This window comes from Equus asinus, chromosome 2 (assembly GCF_041296235.1).
Source record: "Equus asinus isolate D_3611 breed Donkey chromosome 2, EquAss-T2T_v2, whole genome shotgun sequence".
Taxonomy (NCBI): Eukaryota; Metazoa; Chordata; class Mammalia; order Perissodactyla; family Equidae; genus Equus; species Equus asinus.
Window position 1 is genome coordinate 125,518,578 of NC_091791.1, and position 19,618 is coordinate 125,538,195.

A 19,618-nucleotide genomic window follows, 5' to 3' on the forward strand; every position below is an offset into this window, starting at 1 on the left:
CTTCTCTGCACCTTAGTTTTCCTGTGCGCACACATCTCTGCACCCAGTTTTCCTGTGTGTAATATGTGATGTTAGAGTCTGATATCACCCTCTTTTGTAGCTTAAATGTTTTAGGAATCTGTGCTTGTGTGAGTACCTCTTCCTCCTCATAATTCCTATCCAGCTTAGTCAGTGTGCTCTAAAGAACACTGAGAGATAGAGGCTTTTAGCAAGAGGAAAGAAGAAAAATAATGAGTTAGGGAACAGATAAGGAAAGTAAGAGAGACGAGCACTTGAGAAAAGTCAGTAAGCAGATAAAGAATGCAAAGGAAAATAAGAGGAGAAAGAGAGAGCAGAGCATATATCAAGTGGGGAGAGTAGTCTTTTCTCCCACACAGCTGTTTCTTCTCTACCAGCTCCAAGACCCGTATCTGCATCCAGTCTTTTTCCCAGCCAGACAGTTTTTTCCCGTTGTTGTTGTTGTTGTTTTTAAGATTGGCTCCTTTTCCCGTTGTTTTGTTTTTTTTTAAGATGGGCACTTGAACTAACAACTGTTGCCAATCTTTTTTTTTCCTGCTTTTTCTCCCCAAATCCCCCCAGTACATAGTTGTATATTTTAGTTGTGGGTCCTTCTAGTTGTGTCATGTGGGACACCGCCTCAACATGACCTGACGAGTGGTGCCGTGTCCTCGCCTGGTATCCGAACCAGTGAAACCCGGTGCTGCTGAAGTGGAGCATGCGAACTGAACTACTTGGCCACGGGACCGGCTCTTCCCCTGTATTTTTGAACCAAGGAAGTAGTATGGAGCAGGGAAGAGTGCTAGGCTGCTCCAAGAGGATACACGCTTGTCCTGGGGATTCCTGACCTTGCTCTGGTTGCTTCTGCAGTGAGGCCCTTGAGATGTCATTTCTACCATTGTTTCCCTTCCCCCTATTCAAGAAGCAGGCTTGGCTTGACCTCTTGGCATCCCCCAAACCAGCTATTATCTTATAATCAGAGAACACACCCCAGTCCCATGGAAGGACTTCCTAATTTTGCCTCTTGCTTGAATGAATGAGCCCCCAACTTCAGGAGCTAGAACCCAGAATCCTCATCAGCTCTAGTCCTCTGTCTTACACCAATAATGTGTATTAATGAAGTAATGTGTAATGAGATTCCATTGCTGTTTTAATTTACATTTCCCTAATAGCTAATGATGTTAAACCTTTTTATGTGCTTATGTGCCATCTGTATAGCCTCTTTGTAAAATATCTTTTCATGTTCTTTTTCACCATTCACTAAAATAAACTCAAAATGGATCAAAGACCTAAAGATTAGGCCTGAAACAATAAGTCTTCTAGAAGAGAATATAGGCAGTACACTCTCTGACATCAGCTTCAAAAGAATCTTTTCAGACACCATAACCCCTCAGACGAGGGAAACAATAGAAAGAATAAACAAATGGGACTTCATCAGACTAAAGAGCTTCTTCAAGGCAAGGGAAAACAGGATTGAAACAAAAAAAGAGCCCACTAATTGGGAAAAAATATTTACAAGTTATTTATCCGACAAAGGGTTAATCTCCATAATATATAAAGAACTCCCACAATTCAACAACAAAAAAATCAAACAACCCAGTCACAAAATGGGCAGGGGACATGAACAGACATTTCTCCAAAGAAGATATGCAGATGGCCAATAGACACATGAAAAGATGCTCATCATCACTAATCATCAGGGAAATGCAAATCAAAACTACACTAAGATATCACCTTACACCTGTTAGTATGGCAAAAATATCCAAAACCAAGAGTGACAAATGTTGGAGAGGCTGTGGAGAAAAAGGAACCCTCATACACTGTTGGTGGGAATGCAAACTGGTGCAGCCACTATGGAAAACAGTATGGAGATTTCTCAAAAAGTTAAAAATAGAAATACCTTATGACCCAGCCATCCCACTACTGGGTATCTATCCTAAGAACCTGAAATCAGCAATTCCAAAAGTCCCATGCACCCCTATGTTCATTGCAGCATTATTTACAATAGCCAAGACGTAGAAGCAACCTAAGTGCCCATCAACTGATGATTGGATAAAGAAGATATGGTATATATATACAATGGAATACTACTCAGCCATAAAAAAGGACAAAGTCATCCCATTCACAACAACATGGATAGACCTTGAGGTATTATGTTGAGTGAAATAAGCCAGTCAGAGAAAGATGAACTCTGTATGACTCCACTCATAGGTGGTAGTTAACATATAGACAAAGAGAACTGATTGGTGGTTACCAGGGGAAAGGGGGGTTGGGGGGAGGGCACTAGGGGTGAAGTGGTGTACCTACAACATGACTAATAATGATGTACAACTGTAATTTGTACAAGGTTGTTAACTATCATAATCTTAATTAAAAAATCTTTTCATGTTTTTTGTCTATTTTTCTATTTGGACTTTTTTTAACTGTTGAAATTTGAGAGTTCTTTATATATTCTAGATACTGGTTCTTTGTTGGATACGTGGTTTGCGAATATTTTCTTCCACTCTGAAGCTTATTTTTTTTCCTCTTAATAGGGTCTCTCGTGAAGCAAAAGTTTTTTATTTTTTTATTTTTTATTTTTTTTGAGGAAGATCAGCCCTGAGCTAATTGCTGCCAATCCTCCTCTTTTTTTTCCTGAGGAAGACTGGCCCTGAGCTAACACCCATGACCATCTTCCTCTACTTTATATGTGGGATGCCTACCACAGCATGGCTTGCCAACTGGTGCCATGTCTGCACCCTGGATCTGAACTGGTGAACCCCAGGCCGCCGACGTGGAACGTGTGAACTTAACCACTGCGCCACCCAGCCGGCCCCAAAAGTTATTATTTTGATGAAGTCCCTTTAATCAGTTTTTCCTTTTATGGATCATGCTTTTGGCATCAAGTTAAGAACACTTTGCCCAGCCCTAGATTCCAAAGATTTTCTCCTGTTTTCTTTTTTTCTAAAATTTTTATAGTTTTATGGTTTTTTTTTTTAGAAAGATTAGCCCTGAGCTAACTGCTGCCAATCCTCCTCTTTTTGCTGAGGAAGACTGGCCCTGAGCTCACACCCATGCCCATCTTCCTCTACTTCATATGTGGGACGCCTATCACAGCATGGCGTGCCAAGCGGTGCCATGTCTGCACCCGGGATCTGAACTGGTGAACCCTGGGCACCAAAGCAGAGTGTGCGAACTTAACTGCTGCACCACCGGGCCAGCCCCAGTTGTATGTTTTACATTTAAGTCTGTGAACAATTTTGAAATAATTTTTGTATAGGTGTAAAGTTTACATTGGTGTTCATTTTGTGTGTGTGCGTATGTGCCTATGTCTGTCCACTTGCTCCAGCACCATTTGTTGAAGGGTATCTTTCCTCCATTGAATTGTCTTTGGAACTTTGTAAAATATCAGCTGGGCTTATTTGTGTGGGAAGAGGGAATTTTTTTAAAGAGCAGAGCATAACATGACAAACAACTATGTTCCTATCATCAGAATTGATACAATTTTTAATATTATATTTGCTTCAAATTTTTTTTTATTATAATAAAAGAAAATTCATTGTAAAGTTGAATCCCTTCTAATTCTCACCATCAGCTCTCACCTCCCAGAAGCAGCTGCTCTAGTACTATGAATATGGTGTGTTTCCTTCTAGGCCATTTTGTTTATGCTGTTACATATACATTTGTACCCACGAACAGTATAGAACATTATTTTATATGAGTGGTCTTTGTAATTATTTTTTTGGTTTTAATCAATATATGGGTAAATAATTTTTTTAAAACCAAGTATTACCAAAGAAAAAAGCGATGACAAAATAAACAGCAGTCTTCTACCTTACCCTCAGTTCCACTCCCTTAGTCATCCATTTTCATCTCTTGTAGCTCTTTATTCTTGTATTTTTTCCATAATTCTAAATAAAATGCTTATAATATTTGTTATTGATTTTTATGGTAGGTAAGCATTTAGCTCTTACACCATGTCTCCAGTTCCCTTTTGACTGTTTTCCAACATAATTATGTCACAATTTTTTATTAAATCAACATTCACTATTTACATTACTGTGACTAATTTTTTTATTGCAGAGCTAAGTGGGCTTCTATGAAATGGTCATATATATTAAATCTTATCAATTCCATTTTTTGTTTCTTCTGGAGTTACTATCTAATTTTTTCATTTGCTTTTAGTTTTCTATGTACCTATACTTATTTTTTTTCCTATGCTTAATCAGATTTATTTTATACCATCATTATGTTCCAACTGGTCAAATATATCAGGTAATTAATTGATTTCATTATTTTTCCTGGAGATCTCACTTGTAGAACTTTTTGGTTTTTTGCTCCAGTCTAAACTGTGGTTGGTCGTTACCTGGACTCGCTCTTCAGCTCTCATCCTGCCATTTCCCCACCCTACTTTCCTTTACTGACTCTTGTTTCCTGGGTTCCATGTCTTTTTCTTTCTTTACTTATTTTTCTATTTTGCTAGAGCATAAAATTCTAGGTTGGAAATAATTTTACCTTAGAATTTTTAAATCAGTGCCATTCTAATGCTGCTAAATAGTTGGTGTTATTCTTATTCCTTCTCAAGTCTTTGTAAATGATCTTTTTTTTCTTTGGATAGTTTCAGATAATCTATCTTTCTGTTTAAAAATTTCACAATGATCTGCCTTGATGTCTTTTTTTTCATTAATTTTACTGAGTGCTTGATAGGTTCTTTTACTCTGAAGGTTTGTGTTCTTTAGTTCTAGGTCTTGTTTTTACATTATTATTTTTTTCATTCTTTCTTTCTTTGTATTATATCAATTCTCTCTCTCTAAAATATTCCTATCAGTCTGGTTGGATCTCCTAGATCAGGGATTGACAGACTTTTTCTTAAAAGGCAAGATAGTAACTATTTTAGACTTGTGGGCCTTTATAACCTTTGTTGCAAGTACTCAACTCTGCCATTGTAGTGTGAAAGCAGCCAAAGATGGTACTAAACTGATGGGCTTGACTGTGTTCCTGTAAAACTTTTATTTACAAAAACAGGCTAGGCTGTAGTTTGCTGACCACTGTCCTAGAACAATTCCCTTATTTTCTTTAATTTTCTCATTTTTCATCACTTTGACTTTTTGTTTTATATTCTGGGAAATTTCCTTAACTTTCTCTTTCATCTCTTCTATTAAAATTCTTCTTTTTTTTTTAAGGTTTTATTTTTCCTTTTTCTTCCCAAAGCCCCCCAGTACATAGTTGTCTATATATTTTAGTTGTGGGTCCTTCTAGTTGTGGTACATGGGATGCTGCTTCAGCATGGCCTGATGAGCGGTGCCATGTCTGCACCCAGGATTCAAACCAGTGAAACCCTGGACTGCTGAAGTGGAGTGCACGAACTTAACCACTTGGCCATGGGGCCAGCCCCTCTTCTATTAAAATTCTTATTTTGGATGTCATTTTTAATTTCCAAGAGCTTTTCTTCTCTGGTCCTTTTTCATGGTATTCTATTCTTGTTTCATGTATATAGTATCTTTCTCTCTGAGGATATTAATTATACCCTTTTAAAACTCATTTTCTCTTACTGACTCTTTTTTGTGCTTGTTTTTCCCTTTGTATATTTGAATTGGTCTCTTTGGTGTTAGGGGCTTCCCTTAATTACCTAGAGATCCTTAGCTGTCAGGTCACACTTAGTTGTAGGGTTTTTAAAAGCTGTTTGGAAGTGCTGTTTGCATGGGTTAGCGTCAAATTAAAATGATCAACTAACTTGTTGTTGGTGTAGTCCAAATGACAGAATTCTTTTTTTTTTTTCTTCTCCTCCTCCCTAAAGCCCCCAGTACATAGTTGTATATTCTAGTTGTAGGTCAACAGACTTCTTTTATGTAGGGCTGTTCACTTTCTCCAGAGAGGAATTCTCCACTCTCTTGCCTGGTAGGTTCTGAACTTAGATATGAGTGTAGGACAGGCTAGGACAAGGAAAAGGGGGCAGGGGATTCTCACTGTCTATCATTCAGATTTTCATTTATTCCTGTTTTTAGCCTGGGTGTCACCTTGCCTTCCAGGATGTGGGAATTTTAAGGGTAAGGGTGAGTCATTGTGTTTCTCTGTAGGTAACTCTGTGGGTCCTAGCTTTCTACACTTGGCCAAGTCAACCAAAATTGTTCCATCTGTTTTCTCTCTGCCATTGGGGGTTGAAATCTCTCTGTCTGTTGATGTCTCTGGTGTCACTACTGACTAGTTTCTTTATTGTCATTTTAGTGAGGCTACTAGGTAGAGTGGAGTCAAATGTGTTGTCTACCTACCATGTTAAACTGGAAATTGAGATTTATTTTGAACGTCTTTTGAGAAATTAGTAGAAAATTTTATTTGCAGTTCGTTTTTTGGTGCTGTACCATTTTTCTCTTTTGAGAATAAAGATGAATGAATTTATTTTGAATGGAAATAAAGATATTTCCATTCAAAAGAGAAAAATGGTACATACTTATCATTAAAAATGTTAAATGAGGGTCTGGCCCGGTGGCGCAGCAGTCAAGTGCCCACGTTCAGCTTTGGCGCCCAGGGTTCTCCGGTTCGGATCCCGGGTGCGGACATGGCACCGCTTGGCAAGCCATGCTGTGGTAGGCGTCCCACATATAAAGTAGAGGAAGATGGGCATGGATGTTAGCTCAGGGCCAGTCTTCCTCAGCAAAAAGAGGAGGATTGGCAGCAGATGTTAGCTCGGGGCTAATCTTCCTCAAAAAAAAAAAAGTTAAATGATATGGAATTATATAGACTAGACAATGAAAAGGTCCTATGTCTCCACCCCCAAGAGTAATTGACACCCACCCTTGTACTGCTAGAATTTGTACATAACACATGTACATTGTCCCCATTTTCTTTATTTTAGCTTGTCTGTTTCATTTTCTGTAGGTCTCCAGGAAACCTAGAGAAGAACCGCTATGGAGATGTACCCTGCCTGGACCAAACTAGAGTGAAGCTGACAAAACGAAGTGGCCACACTCAGGTAGAAGGATAAATGCTGTCTTTTGAGGAGCACTGAGGGAAGTTTAAACCTCTTCCAAAGTGAAGCTTACTAGTACTGTAGTAGAAAGAACATGGACTCTAAGCCAGAAAGATAAGGTTTGAGTTTTAATTTTGCTATACACTAGTCTGTTACCATAGGCAAGTCTCTATCTGCCCATCTCACAGTATTTAGTGGAAATTAAATGAAATACTTTATGTAAATGCTGATACCACAAGGGTGATCGTATATTGTAGATGCTCAATAAATGTTCAATTATTTCTCCTTAGTTGTAAAACCATATTCATACCATCTACCATATTGATGAGTGAATATGCATCAGTACAAGGCAACTGATTTAAGTGACCTCTGAATTTTCCATTTAGAAGATCTGAAAAAATTTTGGATATACGTATCTGAAGAAATCTAGTATATATGTAGATATCTAAGGATAGAGATGAAATGGTCAAATGACTATATTACTTTATGTATTAATTTGATATCTGTACATATTAAAATTCACATATATAATAGTATAGATATTTAGTGAACATGTTATTCAGACTCTTCACATGCACCTTTTTTTTTTTTAAAGATTTTATTTTTTTCCTTTTTCTCCCCAAAGTCCCCCAGTACATAGTTGTATATTCTTCGTTGTGGGTCCTTCTAGTTGTGGCATATGCACCTTTAACATCTGTCTCTTTTCCTATTTGAGCTACTTTTTGAGTCAATCTAACACAGTTTTCCAGAGTACATCATTTTTATTTGCTTTTAAGTACATGCTCACATGACAAGTACATTGTCACTGGAAAGTTTATCCTAAACCAGGAAAATCTACTAGCATAACATTAGTATAGTTTTTTCTTTTCATTCATCCTGTATCTCATGCATCCTCTATAGCATAATCATTTACTTATTACTTTTTAAAGTCCTCTTTAATATAATTTGTTTACAGTAACATCTAACACTTAGAATTTTGAGGTCATTGACTAAAATAGGTGTTATATTTCTTCTTTTTCATTCTGATATAACAGTTCTCTCTGGTGACCTCAATATGCATCAAAAAACCACATTGATTGAGGTTGCTGTTCAAAGTGAAGGAATTTAAATAGTGCGCCTTGAACATGAGACACATTATAGGGACTTGTTATATCTGTCCTCTTTTTATGGGAGATAACTTTTGAGAAAATCATTGCCTTGTATTTGGGCATGTATGTTACATGGGTTGGGACCCTAGGATCGTGATTTTAATCTCCTCTGACCCTGCCGTTTGAAGTGCACAGACTGAATTAATAGCCCTGTCTAGGATCCTTATAGAGGGTTTTCCTGCCAGAGCATTAGCTAAGAGTGGCTGACTGAGGGCAAATTCATCAGTGTTATTGAGATCATCATAGGGGTAAGCTATGAAGGACTTGGGTATAATAGTTGAGTTGGGGCTCTAGGGTCAGATATCTGTATTTATCTGTCTTGTTGACTGACTGCTGTGTCTCCAGTGCCTATAACAGTGCTTGGAAGATATCAGACATTCAGTAAATTATCTGTGACTGAATGAGTGAATCCCAGTGTACTAGGAGACTATTCTAGTCATCTTATAATTAATCTGAAGATCATCACTTGAGTTATAATCCCTCTCATTACTGCAAACATTAGCAGAGGCTTTATATCCACGGTAAATAGAGGATTCAGGTTTATTAGTGAATTGTTCACCAGATTTGCTCCTGGAATTATAAAGCTATTAGTCATGGTTTCTGTTGAACATGGCCTATAATATAGTGTGCTTGGTTTGGTTCTTCCTGCTATTTCAGTTTGCCCCCAAATCTATACTTTATTTCTGAGGTCATTTTCTTTCTTTCTTCTTTCTTTCTTTTTTTTTTTTTGAGGAAGATTGGCCCTGAGCTAACATCTGTGCCCATCTTCCTCTATTTTATATGTGGGATGCCTGCCACAGCATGGCTTGATAAGCAGTGCTAGGTCTGTGCCTGGGATCTGAACCGGCGAACCCTGGGCCGCTGAAGCAGAGTGCGCAAACTTAACCACTACACCACTGGGCTGGCCCCTCATTTTCATTTTTAATATCTGATGATTCTTCTTAAATTGCTGATTTTAATTCCCAGTGCTCTCAGAGACAAAGATGCTGAAAGCTGATATCCTTAGTTATAAAGCAAAAGTAAATCTCTTTTAAAGATGTGACATTTCAAAGCATGAAGGTAGCTCCAAGAGTAGCAACTTATATGTTACTTATATAATAGTGTTGATTGGCATGTACCAGGCAAATCCTTGTACTTTTCTAAAATGCTTTCTGGCCTAGGTCCTGTAGAGTATACCACTTGAATGTGCTAGGCTGGGCACAGGATGTGCTTTGGCTGACTATGGGTGGACCCTGGATTGAGAAGCACCTGGTTGGGAGTGAGTGAGGCTTTTAGCTTGCTGGATCTGCTGCAGATGGTCCATTAGCTCAGTGAAGATATGTGGGTCAGGGTAGAACACTAGTAGTATGAGGTCAGTACCAGCTGCTGTGGGAGGAGAGAAGAGCAGGAAACTCTTGACTTAATAATTAGTGGGAACAACAAAAAAACAAACAACCTGATGAAAAAATGGGCAGAGGATCTGAACAGATATTTTTCCAAAGGAGATCTACAGATGGCCAACAGACACATGAAAAGATGTTCAGCATCGCTAATTATTAGGGAAATGCAAATCAAAAACTACAATGAGATATCACTTCATGCCTGTCAGAGTGGCTTTTATTAAAAAGACAAGAAATAACAAGTGTTGGAGAGGACGTGGAAAAAAGGGAACCTTTGTACACTGCTGGTGGGGATGTAAACTGGTATAGCCACTATGGAAAAACAGCATGGAGATTCCTCAAAAAATTAAAAATAAAAATACTGTATGATCAAGCTATTCTACTTCTAGGTATTTATGCAAAGAATAGTAAAATACTAATTTGAAGAGATATATGCATCCCAATGTTCATTGCAGCATTATTCACAGTAGCCACAACTTGGAAGTAACCTAAGTGCCCATCAGTGAAGGAGTGGATAAAGAAGATGTGGGATACACACACACACACACACACACACTGCAGAATAATACTTAGACATAAAAAAAGATGAAATCTTGCCATTTGCGACAACATGGATTGACCTTGAGGCTCTTTATGCTAAGCAAAATAAGTCAGATGGAGAAAGACAATTACTATATGACTTCATTCATATGTAGAAGATAAACAAACACAAAGATACAGAGAACAGATTGGTGGTTACCAGAGGGGAAGTGGGGAGGGTCCTGGGCAAAAGGGGTAAAGGGGCACATGTGTACAGTGATAGATAAAAACTAGACTTTCGGTGGTGAACATGATGCAGTCTATACAAAAGTTGAAATGGAATGATGCACACCTGAAATTTATGTAATATTATAAACCAAGGTGACCTCAATTTTAAAAAATTAAACAAAATTAAAAGTTTATGTCTTAGAACTTTTTTTTTTTTTACAGGGGAAGATTTGCCCTAAGCTAACATCTGTTGCCAATCTTCCTCCTTTTTTTCTTCCTTTTTCCCCCCTAAAGCCCCAGAACCTAGTTGTATACAGTTGTAAGTAGTTCTGGTTCTTCTGTGTGAGCCACCGCCACAGCATGGCTACTGGCAGACATGTTGTGTGGTTCTGTGCCCAGAAAGCAAACTTAGCCCACTGAAGTGGAGTGTCCTGAACTTCAACTGCTAGGCCTCAGGGCTCGCTCAGGACATTTCTTGATACATATAAGCAAACATTATTTCTGGAGAAATATCCAGCTGTATTTTTTCATTTTAAATAAAGACATTTGATTCTGAACAAACAAAAAACCAAAAATAAATAATTAGTGGGAGAATAAGTTGGTAAACTGACTGGCGAACAGACACATATCCACATAACATGGTTTTCACCATGAGATGGAGATGCTTTCTGAAAGTAGCTATGGGGTACAGACAGTTCAGACTGTCCTCCAAGTGATAGGACCCAGTGGAGAAAGGGTGATGGACTGGGGAGTCATTCTGACCTCTCTAGAGTAGAATGGAGTATGGGTTTTCCCTAGTTTGCTATTGAAACTTTTTTTCTTTTGTTCTTCTATAACCCTCCACACCCTCTGCTATCCATCCTAATTGCTAGATACGCTCAACTAGTTATATTATGACTTGAAACTGTAGCTGCATCTTTATTTCTTTTTTATCAACTCTGATTAAAAGATGTTGGCAGAGATCTTGTGAGGAGGTATAATAAAAATAAGAAAAAATTAAATCCTATTTAATTTCTCTGATGGCTAATGATGTTGAAGTAAGTAAGAATGAGGATGCTGGGAGATGGGAGAACGCCCCCAGAAGAGAGTAAATCAGGAGCTGTTCATTGAAACGCCTCCAGATTGGGCTGTTGCTTTGTGTTAATTCACATAGTAATGGAGCCTGGGTGTTTGGCCCATGCTGTTGATGGTACTAGGTATGAAGTGTAGCTTTCTTCCTTCTCCAGGCACACTTTGCCTTTTGTGTGTGGCAGCATGGACAAGATGTTCCTGCTCAGGTTGCTTGGCTTGCTTCCCTTTTGGTTCTGAGCTGTGGTGCTGCAAGTCCTAATGGACTCCATTTTTGTAAATAACAGCTTTATTGAGATAATTCACATACCATACAATTCACTCATTTACAGTGTACAATTCATTGGTTTTTAGTATATTTGCAGAGTTGTGCAACTATCATCGCAATCAACTTTAGAACGTTTTGTCACCTGAGAAAGAAACTCCATATCCTTGGCTATCATCCCCATTTTCCCCCATTCTACCTACTTTCTGTTTCTATAGATTTACCTATTGTGGACATTTCATATAAATGGAATCATACAATATGTAGCCTTTTGTGTCTGGGTTCTTTTACTTGGTATGTTTTCATGATTTATCCATGTTGTAGCTTATATCAGTACTTCACTCCTTTTCATTGCTAAATAATACTCCATTTTATGGATATACCACATTTTATTTATCCATTCATCAGTTGAATAACATGTGAATTGTTTCCATTTTTTGGCTATTATGAATAATGCTGCTATGAATATTTCTGTATAAGTTTTTCTATAGATATATGTTTTCATTTCCTTCAAGAGTGGAATTGGTAGATCATATGGTAAGTCTGTGTTTAACCTTTTCAGGACCTACCAGACTGTTTGTTTTCTAAAGTGATTGCACCATTTTATATTACCACTAGCAGTGTATGAGGGTTCCAGTTTTTCCACATCTTTGCCAACATTTGTTAGCTATCTTTTACCTATAGCCATCATAGTGGGTGTGAAGTGGTATCTCATTGAGGTTTTTTTTTTAATTATTATTAAGATTATGATAGTTTACAACCTTGTGAAATTTCAGTTGTACACTATTGTTAGTCATGTTGTAGGTGCACCCTTTCACCCTTTGTGCCCTCCCTTCACCCCCCCTTCCCCTGGTAACCACCAATCAGTTCTCTTTGTCTATATGTTAACTTCCACCTATGAGTGGAGGTACACAGAGTTCGTCTTTCTCTATCTGGCTTATTTCACTTAACATAATACCCTCAAGGTCCGTCCATGTTGTTGTGAATGGGACGATTTTATCCTTTTTTATGGCTGAGTAGTATTCCATTGTATATATATATACCATATCTTCTTTATCCAGTCATCAGTTACTGGGCACTTAGGTTGCTTCCACGTCTTGGCTATTGTAAATAATGCTGCAATGAACATAGGGGTGCATGGGACTTTTGGAATTGCTGATTTCAAGTTCTTTGGCTAGATACCCACTAGTAGGATGGCTGGGTCATAAGGTATTTCTATTTTTAATTTTTTGAGAAATCTCCATACTGATTTCCATAGTGGCTGCACCAGTTTGCATTCCCACCAACAGTGTATGAGGGTTCCTTTTTCTCCACAACTTCTCCAACATTTGTCACTTTTTGTTTTAGATATTTTTGCCATTCTAACAGGTGTAAGGTGATATCTTAGTGTAGTTTTGATTTGCATTTCCCTGATGATTAGTGATGATGAGCATCTTTTCATGTGTCTAATGGCCATCCGTATATCTTCTTTGGAGTCTCATTGAGCTTTTGATTTGCATTTCTGATGGCTAATGATGTTGAGCATCTTTTCGTGTGCTTATTGGCCACTTCTTTTATATCTTACTTGGAGAAATGGCTATTCTGATCTTTTGCCCATTTTAAAATTGGGTTGCCTTTTTTACTACTTGGTTGCGAGAGTTCTAATAAATTCTAGATACAAGTCTCTTATCAAATATGTACATTCTATGGCTTGTTTTTTCACTTTCTCAGTGGTGTCTTTGAAGCACAAAATTTTTCAGTTTTAATGTAGTTGAGTTTATCTGTTTTTTCTTTTGTTGCTTGTGCTTTTGTGGTCACATCTAAGAAAGCTTTGCCTAACCCCAGGTCACAATATTTAATCCTATATTTTCTTCTAAGAGTTTTATAGTTTTAGGTTTTACATTAGGTTTGTGATCCATTTTGAGTTAGTTTTTATGTATGGTGTGAGGAAGGGGTCAACTTAATTTTTCTGCATGTGGATATCCAATTGTTCCAGCATCGTTTGTGGAAGTGTGGTTTTTAATTGGCCCTTTCCCTGTTCATTTTCTGCCTGACAAGAAGAGAATATCCACACCTTGGCTTTTATTTACCTAGTACATTATTTTCCTCACCCAAATGGTGTATTCCATGCAGCTGCAATGATATTTCCATTTTTACCATTAGACAGATTACATCAATGCCAGTTTCATGGATGGCTACAAGCAGAAGAATGCTTACATTGGTACACAAGGTAAGTTAGTCTGCCCCTCACAAGTTGGTTTTGTGTCATCTACCTGTGATTCCTTGCATCAGATGATAGCATAATTTTTAAAGGAAATAGTAACTTGATGTGATGTTGTGGCCACTAGATCCTGGCATTTCATAAAGATTGGGGATTTTTGAGGAAGACAGAGGAGAAGTGTAGAGTTTTTGTACCAGATATTGCTGGAAGCTCACTGCATAGAGATAAACTGGAGATTTGAACACACAACACTACTACAGGGTTTTGGACCGTGTCTTAGTGGTGCCAGCCCAAGGGAATGGGACATCAGAACTCACGGGCTAGTGAGGTGCTCCTAATGTCCAGTAGGAGGCCAGGAGTGGCAGTAGGACTTTCCAGAGATTGAGGCCAACCTATGAATGGGTGTTGCTGTTAAGGGGCTTTTGCTGGTCTCTGTACTGTCAAAGAGCACACCAGCAGTCTTCTGATAGGGATAGTCTGTGCTAGGTCTGACAGTGAAGTACTGGGCTTTAGGCAGATTTCAGACGAAGTTTCTATAAATGCTCCTGTGGGCCCCAGTACTCCCTTTTGACCTGGCCTCTGCCATCTCAAGGAGAATACCAGGTTGCCTTGAAATCGGGTGGGAAGAAATCACAACATAAGAGGACATAACAGGCCACCATATGGACTTAGGGCCCTTTATCCACTGCAGAGCATGGCCAGCAAGAGATCTGGCAAATACCCCCTGAACCAGGTGATCAAACTTAGTATCACCAATAATGGACTAAACATATATTGTATTCTTCCTGTTGAATCCAGTGAGAACTGTACAACATAACTTATGTTGTGTGTTGCCGGTTTTTAAATCTGAATCTAATCCTGAGACACAAAGCAGACAAATCCAGATTGTGAGACATACTATCAGAAAACTGGCTTAGACTCTTCAAAGTTAATGCTGTGAAAAACAAAAAAAGGCAGAGAACTTTCTAGATTAAAGGAGACTAAAGAGATATGATAACCAAAGGCAATGCACGATCCATGATTGGAACCTCAATTTGGAGGAAAAACCCGTTAAGGACAAACTATTGGGACAATTGGAGACTGTGTTTTAGATACTATTATTATATCAGTGTTTAACTGCTTCAGTGTGATAAGGATATTGTTCTATAGGAGAATGTCCTTGTTCTTCTGAATACTTGCTTGAGTCACATATATTTCATAATGTCTTAAACTTACTTTTAAATAGTTCAGTATAGAAGAAAATATGTGTGTATGTATATAGAGAGAAGCACATGTTACAAAATGATAGCTTTTGAGCTAAGGAATGTCTGAATACATTGTACTGTTCTTTCAACTTTTTGTAGGTTTTGAATTTTTCAAAATAAGAGAGAAGTAAAGGGAAAAGGTACTTTGGATACTTGGTACATTGGTAATTGGTCTGATAGTCACAGGTTTATTTTCTTCCCCTAGAAGGGACCACTCCCTCCCAAAGGAGTCCTTTTAAGAGCCTGAGAAGAAACAAGAAAACTATCAGGAAAGATTTTTGTTAGGTATAGGATATGATATGATTTGCCTGAGAGTAGGGGCTTTGTTGAGGAGGATGGCCATGGCATGGATGGGCTTATGGAGGGTAAGGATTGTCTCTAGGGGGCCTCAGAATGCTCCTTTCTCCAGGTTTAGAATGCAAGGGCACTGCTTAGAGTTGCTAATTATGCAGAGATGGTTTCCTTTAGGCTGGCTCTGAAGGCCCCTGTTTCAAACTCTTGCAGGAATATGAGAGAGATTTCTTGAGTCAAGCACTGATCACCTTTAGAATGTGTCAGCAGTCTGTTAGGACTGGAACATGGGGTCTGTGATGTTGAGAAGGCTGGTTTGATTTGCCTGGCTAACCTTCTTCTTGGCTATATTCAGTATTCTGATTCTTACTCATAATAATATCTCTACTAATGATATCTATCATCTATTGAGAGTATCTATTATATATCAGGTATATAATCTCCATCTAATTATGGAGACTCTGCAAGGAAGGTTTATTAATCCATGAACAAACTGAAGCCCAAAGAGGTTACGTGACCTTGGGTCACACAGCTAGTAAGTAGCAGAGTCAGAATTTGAACGCATGTCTGCTTGGTTCAAAACTCCTCTCAAGCCAAGTCAACAGATTGTTTCACCCATGTCAGCATAAACCACAGACTTTATTTCTTTAGAGAAACCTACTGTTAAAGAGTCTTATCTGGGAAGTGCAACTTTCCCTTTTAAATCTCTCTCTTTTGCCTTGAGGAAATTATGACCCTTCTCAGCCTAGCCTGAGTTTGAGTGGTATCTGTGTTATCAGGTGCTCTAATTGGCAACATCAATTTTGCCAGTGGTTTGAATGTGGAAGATTAAGTATATGAGAGCTGCTGTGGTGCAGGATAGTGGGATATAGACAAAGCTGGGAGTCGGAGATGGAGAAACGGTGTTATTATCTCCTTGACATGCATACTTTGGTAATGCATATCCATTGTAGAAAATTTAGAAAATGAAGCTGAAAATCACTCCTAACCCTAAGACCCATAGATAATGTTAACATTTTGCAGCATCTCCTTCTAAACATTTTTCTGTGCATACAAATAGATTTAGATAAATAAAATACCCAACAAAAGGGGCTCTTTCTGTACTTTATCTCCTTTTTCATTTGATGGTATCTTGTGAATACTATTCGAAAGCATGAAATACAGATCTTAAAACATTACCTTTCCGGACTGCTTAAATTGGGGGTATGCCATAATTAAACTGATCCTTTCCTGTTAGACATTTAGCTTGTTTCCAAGACCTCACATGCTTTTGGCAGTCTCCACTTCTACAAAGACAGAATTCTAGTATTATAAAATGTTCATGCTTGCCAAAAAGCTTTAGTAAAAATGGTAGTGAAATCAGCAGACATGCAGGACAAAATCATCCCTTTGTACTGCCCTCCTTCCCTGAGAGCAGGATAGGAAGAAGCACTGGGAAAGTATAAGAAATTCTCCTGAATTGTTACTCCCTTGATTGAAAGGGAGTTTGTGGCCGACAAGTATCTTCAAAGATCCTGCTGAGTCCCCAGCCCTGTGCAGGTTCTAACTCTAAAAGGAGAACTTGACGGCCTGGCCTTTGCCCTCAGTACCATGTCTACTGAGACATGATTAATTCTCACAAAGTAAAATGACTGGTATAAGACCATTAACATTAAATGGTTAGGCTGTTTTGATCTAGCTGTGCCATCAAGATCTGAGAGGAGAGGAAGCCCTATAAGGAATGTGGTGGTCAGAGAAACCTTGAAGGAAAGGCAGCACTTGAAAATGGGTAGAAAGTGAATGGCATTGGAGGTGAGAGAGACAGCTTGAGCAAAGGAATAGATGTGGAAGTGAGCATCGTGTGTCTAGATTGTGATGAAGCAATTTCTTAGAAATATTAAACTGTCAGGGCATCCAGAATAGACTGGAAGAGAAAGACTCCTATTCAGAAAAGTAAACCAAGACGGTATTACGGTAACTCAGACAGAAGATGATGTGGTCTTCGTGGTAGTGAAATTGGGCAGGGAGACCAGGATGGGGGTAAAGGGATAAAAACCAAAGATATTTTAAAAGCAAATGTCTCTAGGACTTGGTAACTGCTTTTGGAAGATGAAGGAAATGAGTAAGTCATAGTTGACTCCAGCTTTTTAAGACTGAGTGATTTCAGAATGCCAGTACTGTTAACAGAGGTAGGAAAGTGGAGCAATAAAGCTAATTTTGAAGGAGACTGAATTGCAAACATGTTGAGTCTGAGGAGATGATGGGACATGGAAGGGCAATGGTTCAGTAGGCAACTGGTGATTATAAGGCTTAGGTGAAATGAAAACAGCTAGAGACACGTACACAGTTGACACTGTTAGTCTGGATGTGATAGCTGAAGCCCTGGTGATAAGGCTCTGCCAGGGTATGTAACAGTGCTTCTCAAACTGTAACCTACATACAGCTTCACCTGGGGATCTTGTTAAATGCAGATTGTGCATTTCTAACACTCTCCCATATGATGCTGGTGCTAGTGGTCCAAGGACTACCCTGAATAGCAGGCGTGTAGTGAGAGGAGCAGGGAGCCAGCATCTGTGCTTTGGTGTTAGTAGTTGGGAGATAAACAGAAGAACCTAAGAAGGAAAGAAGAGCTTCCCAAGGTCATGTTTCCTGTCTTCTCCTTTCATTCCAGGCCCTTTGGAGAATACCTATCGTGATTTCTGGCTCATGGTATGGGAACAAAAAGTCTTGGTGATTGTCATGACCACCCGGTGAGTTCATTCCTTTTCTTCCCACTGCCCTCTGCATCTACCCTGTCCCCAAGCATGGATGATTCAAGAGGGGAGTTTAGCTGTTAGAAACAATGAGCATTAGCAAAGCCAGGGCAGAGTTTGGGATATCTTAGCTTTTTCTTAGCTGACCCAGAGTTAACACAGCCACAGTCTGGTGGAGATTGGTACATCTGACTTGTCAAAGCTTTAGTCTATGGCTCTGGTGACTCTGGGCCAATTACAGACTATTCTGAGGTCCTGGCCTTATCCAGCAAAGGAAGTATTGGGAAACATGGGGTAATGCACTTTTAATCTAGTCTCTACTTCCAAATGGCAGCTGTCTTCCTGGCTTCTGAATTACCAGTTTCCTTTGCTCTCCCTTACCCTGCTACTTTTCACCATTTTTCTGCTGGTTCATATTTCCACCTATAGGAGAACTACAAAAAAGAAGGGAAACATAATAGGTCAGGCAGGAAAGTCTTGATGAAAGGATTATTTTTGAAATTTTGGTCTATATATCTGCCAAAACTTCAGGAATTACTATTTTGTAGTATTATCATTATGATAATTATAACCTATTTCAGATGAGGAGAAAAAAAATTAATGAGAATGTTTGCTCAGTTCGCTTCCTCGTGGCACTGTTACAGCCACCTTTGGTTTGGAGAGGAGGTAGAGGAAGAAGTACCACCTCACAGTGCTTTAGAGCCACTGAAGAGTAGTGAGGTGAACTTGAGGACTTTACGTAAACTTCCTGCCAGCATCCCAGGAGCTGTGCCTTTCCCTTTCTCCTCTATCAGCCAAGGACCCTTATTGAGGAAGAGAATGAACAGTGGCTGAGATAACAGGGCAGAGAGATGAGTCTGGCCCACCATGCTGTCTCTGCTGTCTTTCTTTGTCCACTCAGTATTTATCCCAGCTATGTGAAGAGTACCAAGAGGTATCAGGAAGGTGGCCAAATGATGTATCAGGCCTACTAAATGAGTACATGCACAAACTTTAGCTGTTGTTACATCTGTTTAGAATGAAAGTTTCCTTCCTTTTCTGCCGAGAAACAAGAGTGTAAGTTAGACAGAAGCAATGCAAGAGATGACGTTGCTGCTTAGGAGTACAGCAGGTCATGGGGAGAGCAGGGTTACTGCTGCAGAGAGGAAGGATAGAAGGCTTACCTTGCTCTGTGTGTCTTCAGCTTTGAGGAGGGCGGCAGGAGAAAGTGTGGTCAGTACTGGCCTTTAGAAAAAGACTCTCGGATCCGATTTGGCTTCCTCACAGTGACCAATCTAGGCGTGGAGAACATGAACCATTATAAGAAAACAAAGCTAGAAATTCACAACACAGAGGTAAATCCAGGTTTCTATTTTCTCACTTTTTTGAAGCTGGGGGAAGACCTTTGCTGTAAAGAAAATCTCCAAAGGGAAGAGGCAGGATTCCAGGGAGTTTATAAGTTACTTCCGTTTTTCTGGGAACAGGGTTAGTATATTCAACTCAGAGCCAGTATAGCCATATTATCTCAGCAGAATAGTGGCGTTACTTAGGAATAAAACTTATAAGAAATCTGGATCCTACAACACAGGATTTCTGCCCTCTGTAGACATTTAACCTTTCCT

General features: G+C 39.0%; 1 protein-coding gene across 2 annotated transcripts in view; it reads left to right on the forward strand.

Moving 5' to 3' along the window:
• The window catches only part of PTPN9 (protein tyrosine phosphatase non-receptor type 9), a 77,552-nt gene that overhangs the window by 55,935 nt on the left and 1,999 nt on the right, over positions 1-19,618 (forward strand). For both annotated transcript variants that reach the window (XM_014841400.3, XM_070497659.1), the window contains exons 8-11: positions 6,853-6,946; positions 13,693-13,759; positions 17,936-18,014; positions 19,201-19,351. In XM_014841400.3, coding sequence (XP_014696886.2) covers positions 6,853-6,946; positions 13,693-13,759; positions 17,936-18,014; positions 19,201-19,351 — 391 coding nt within the window. The remainder of the gene's footprint in view (positions 1-6,852; positions 6,947-13,692; positions 13,760-17,935; positions 18,015-19,200; positions 19,352-19,618) is intronic.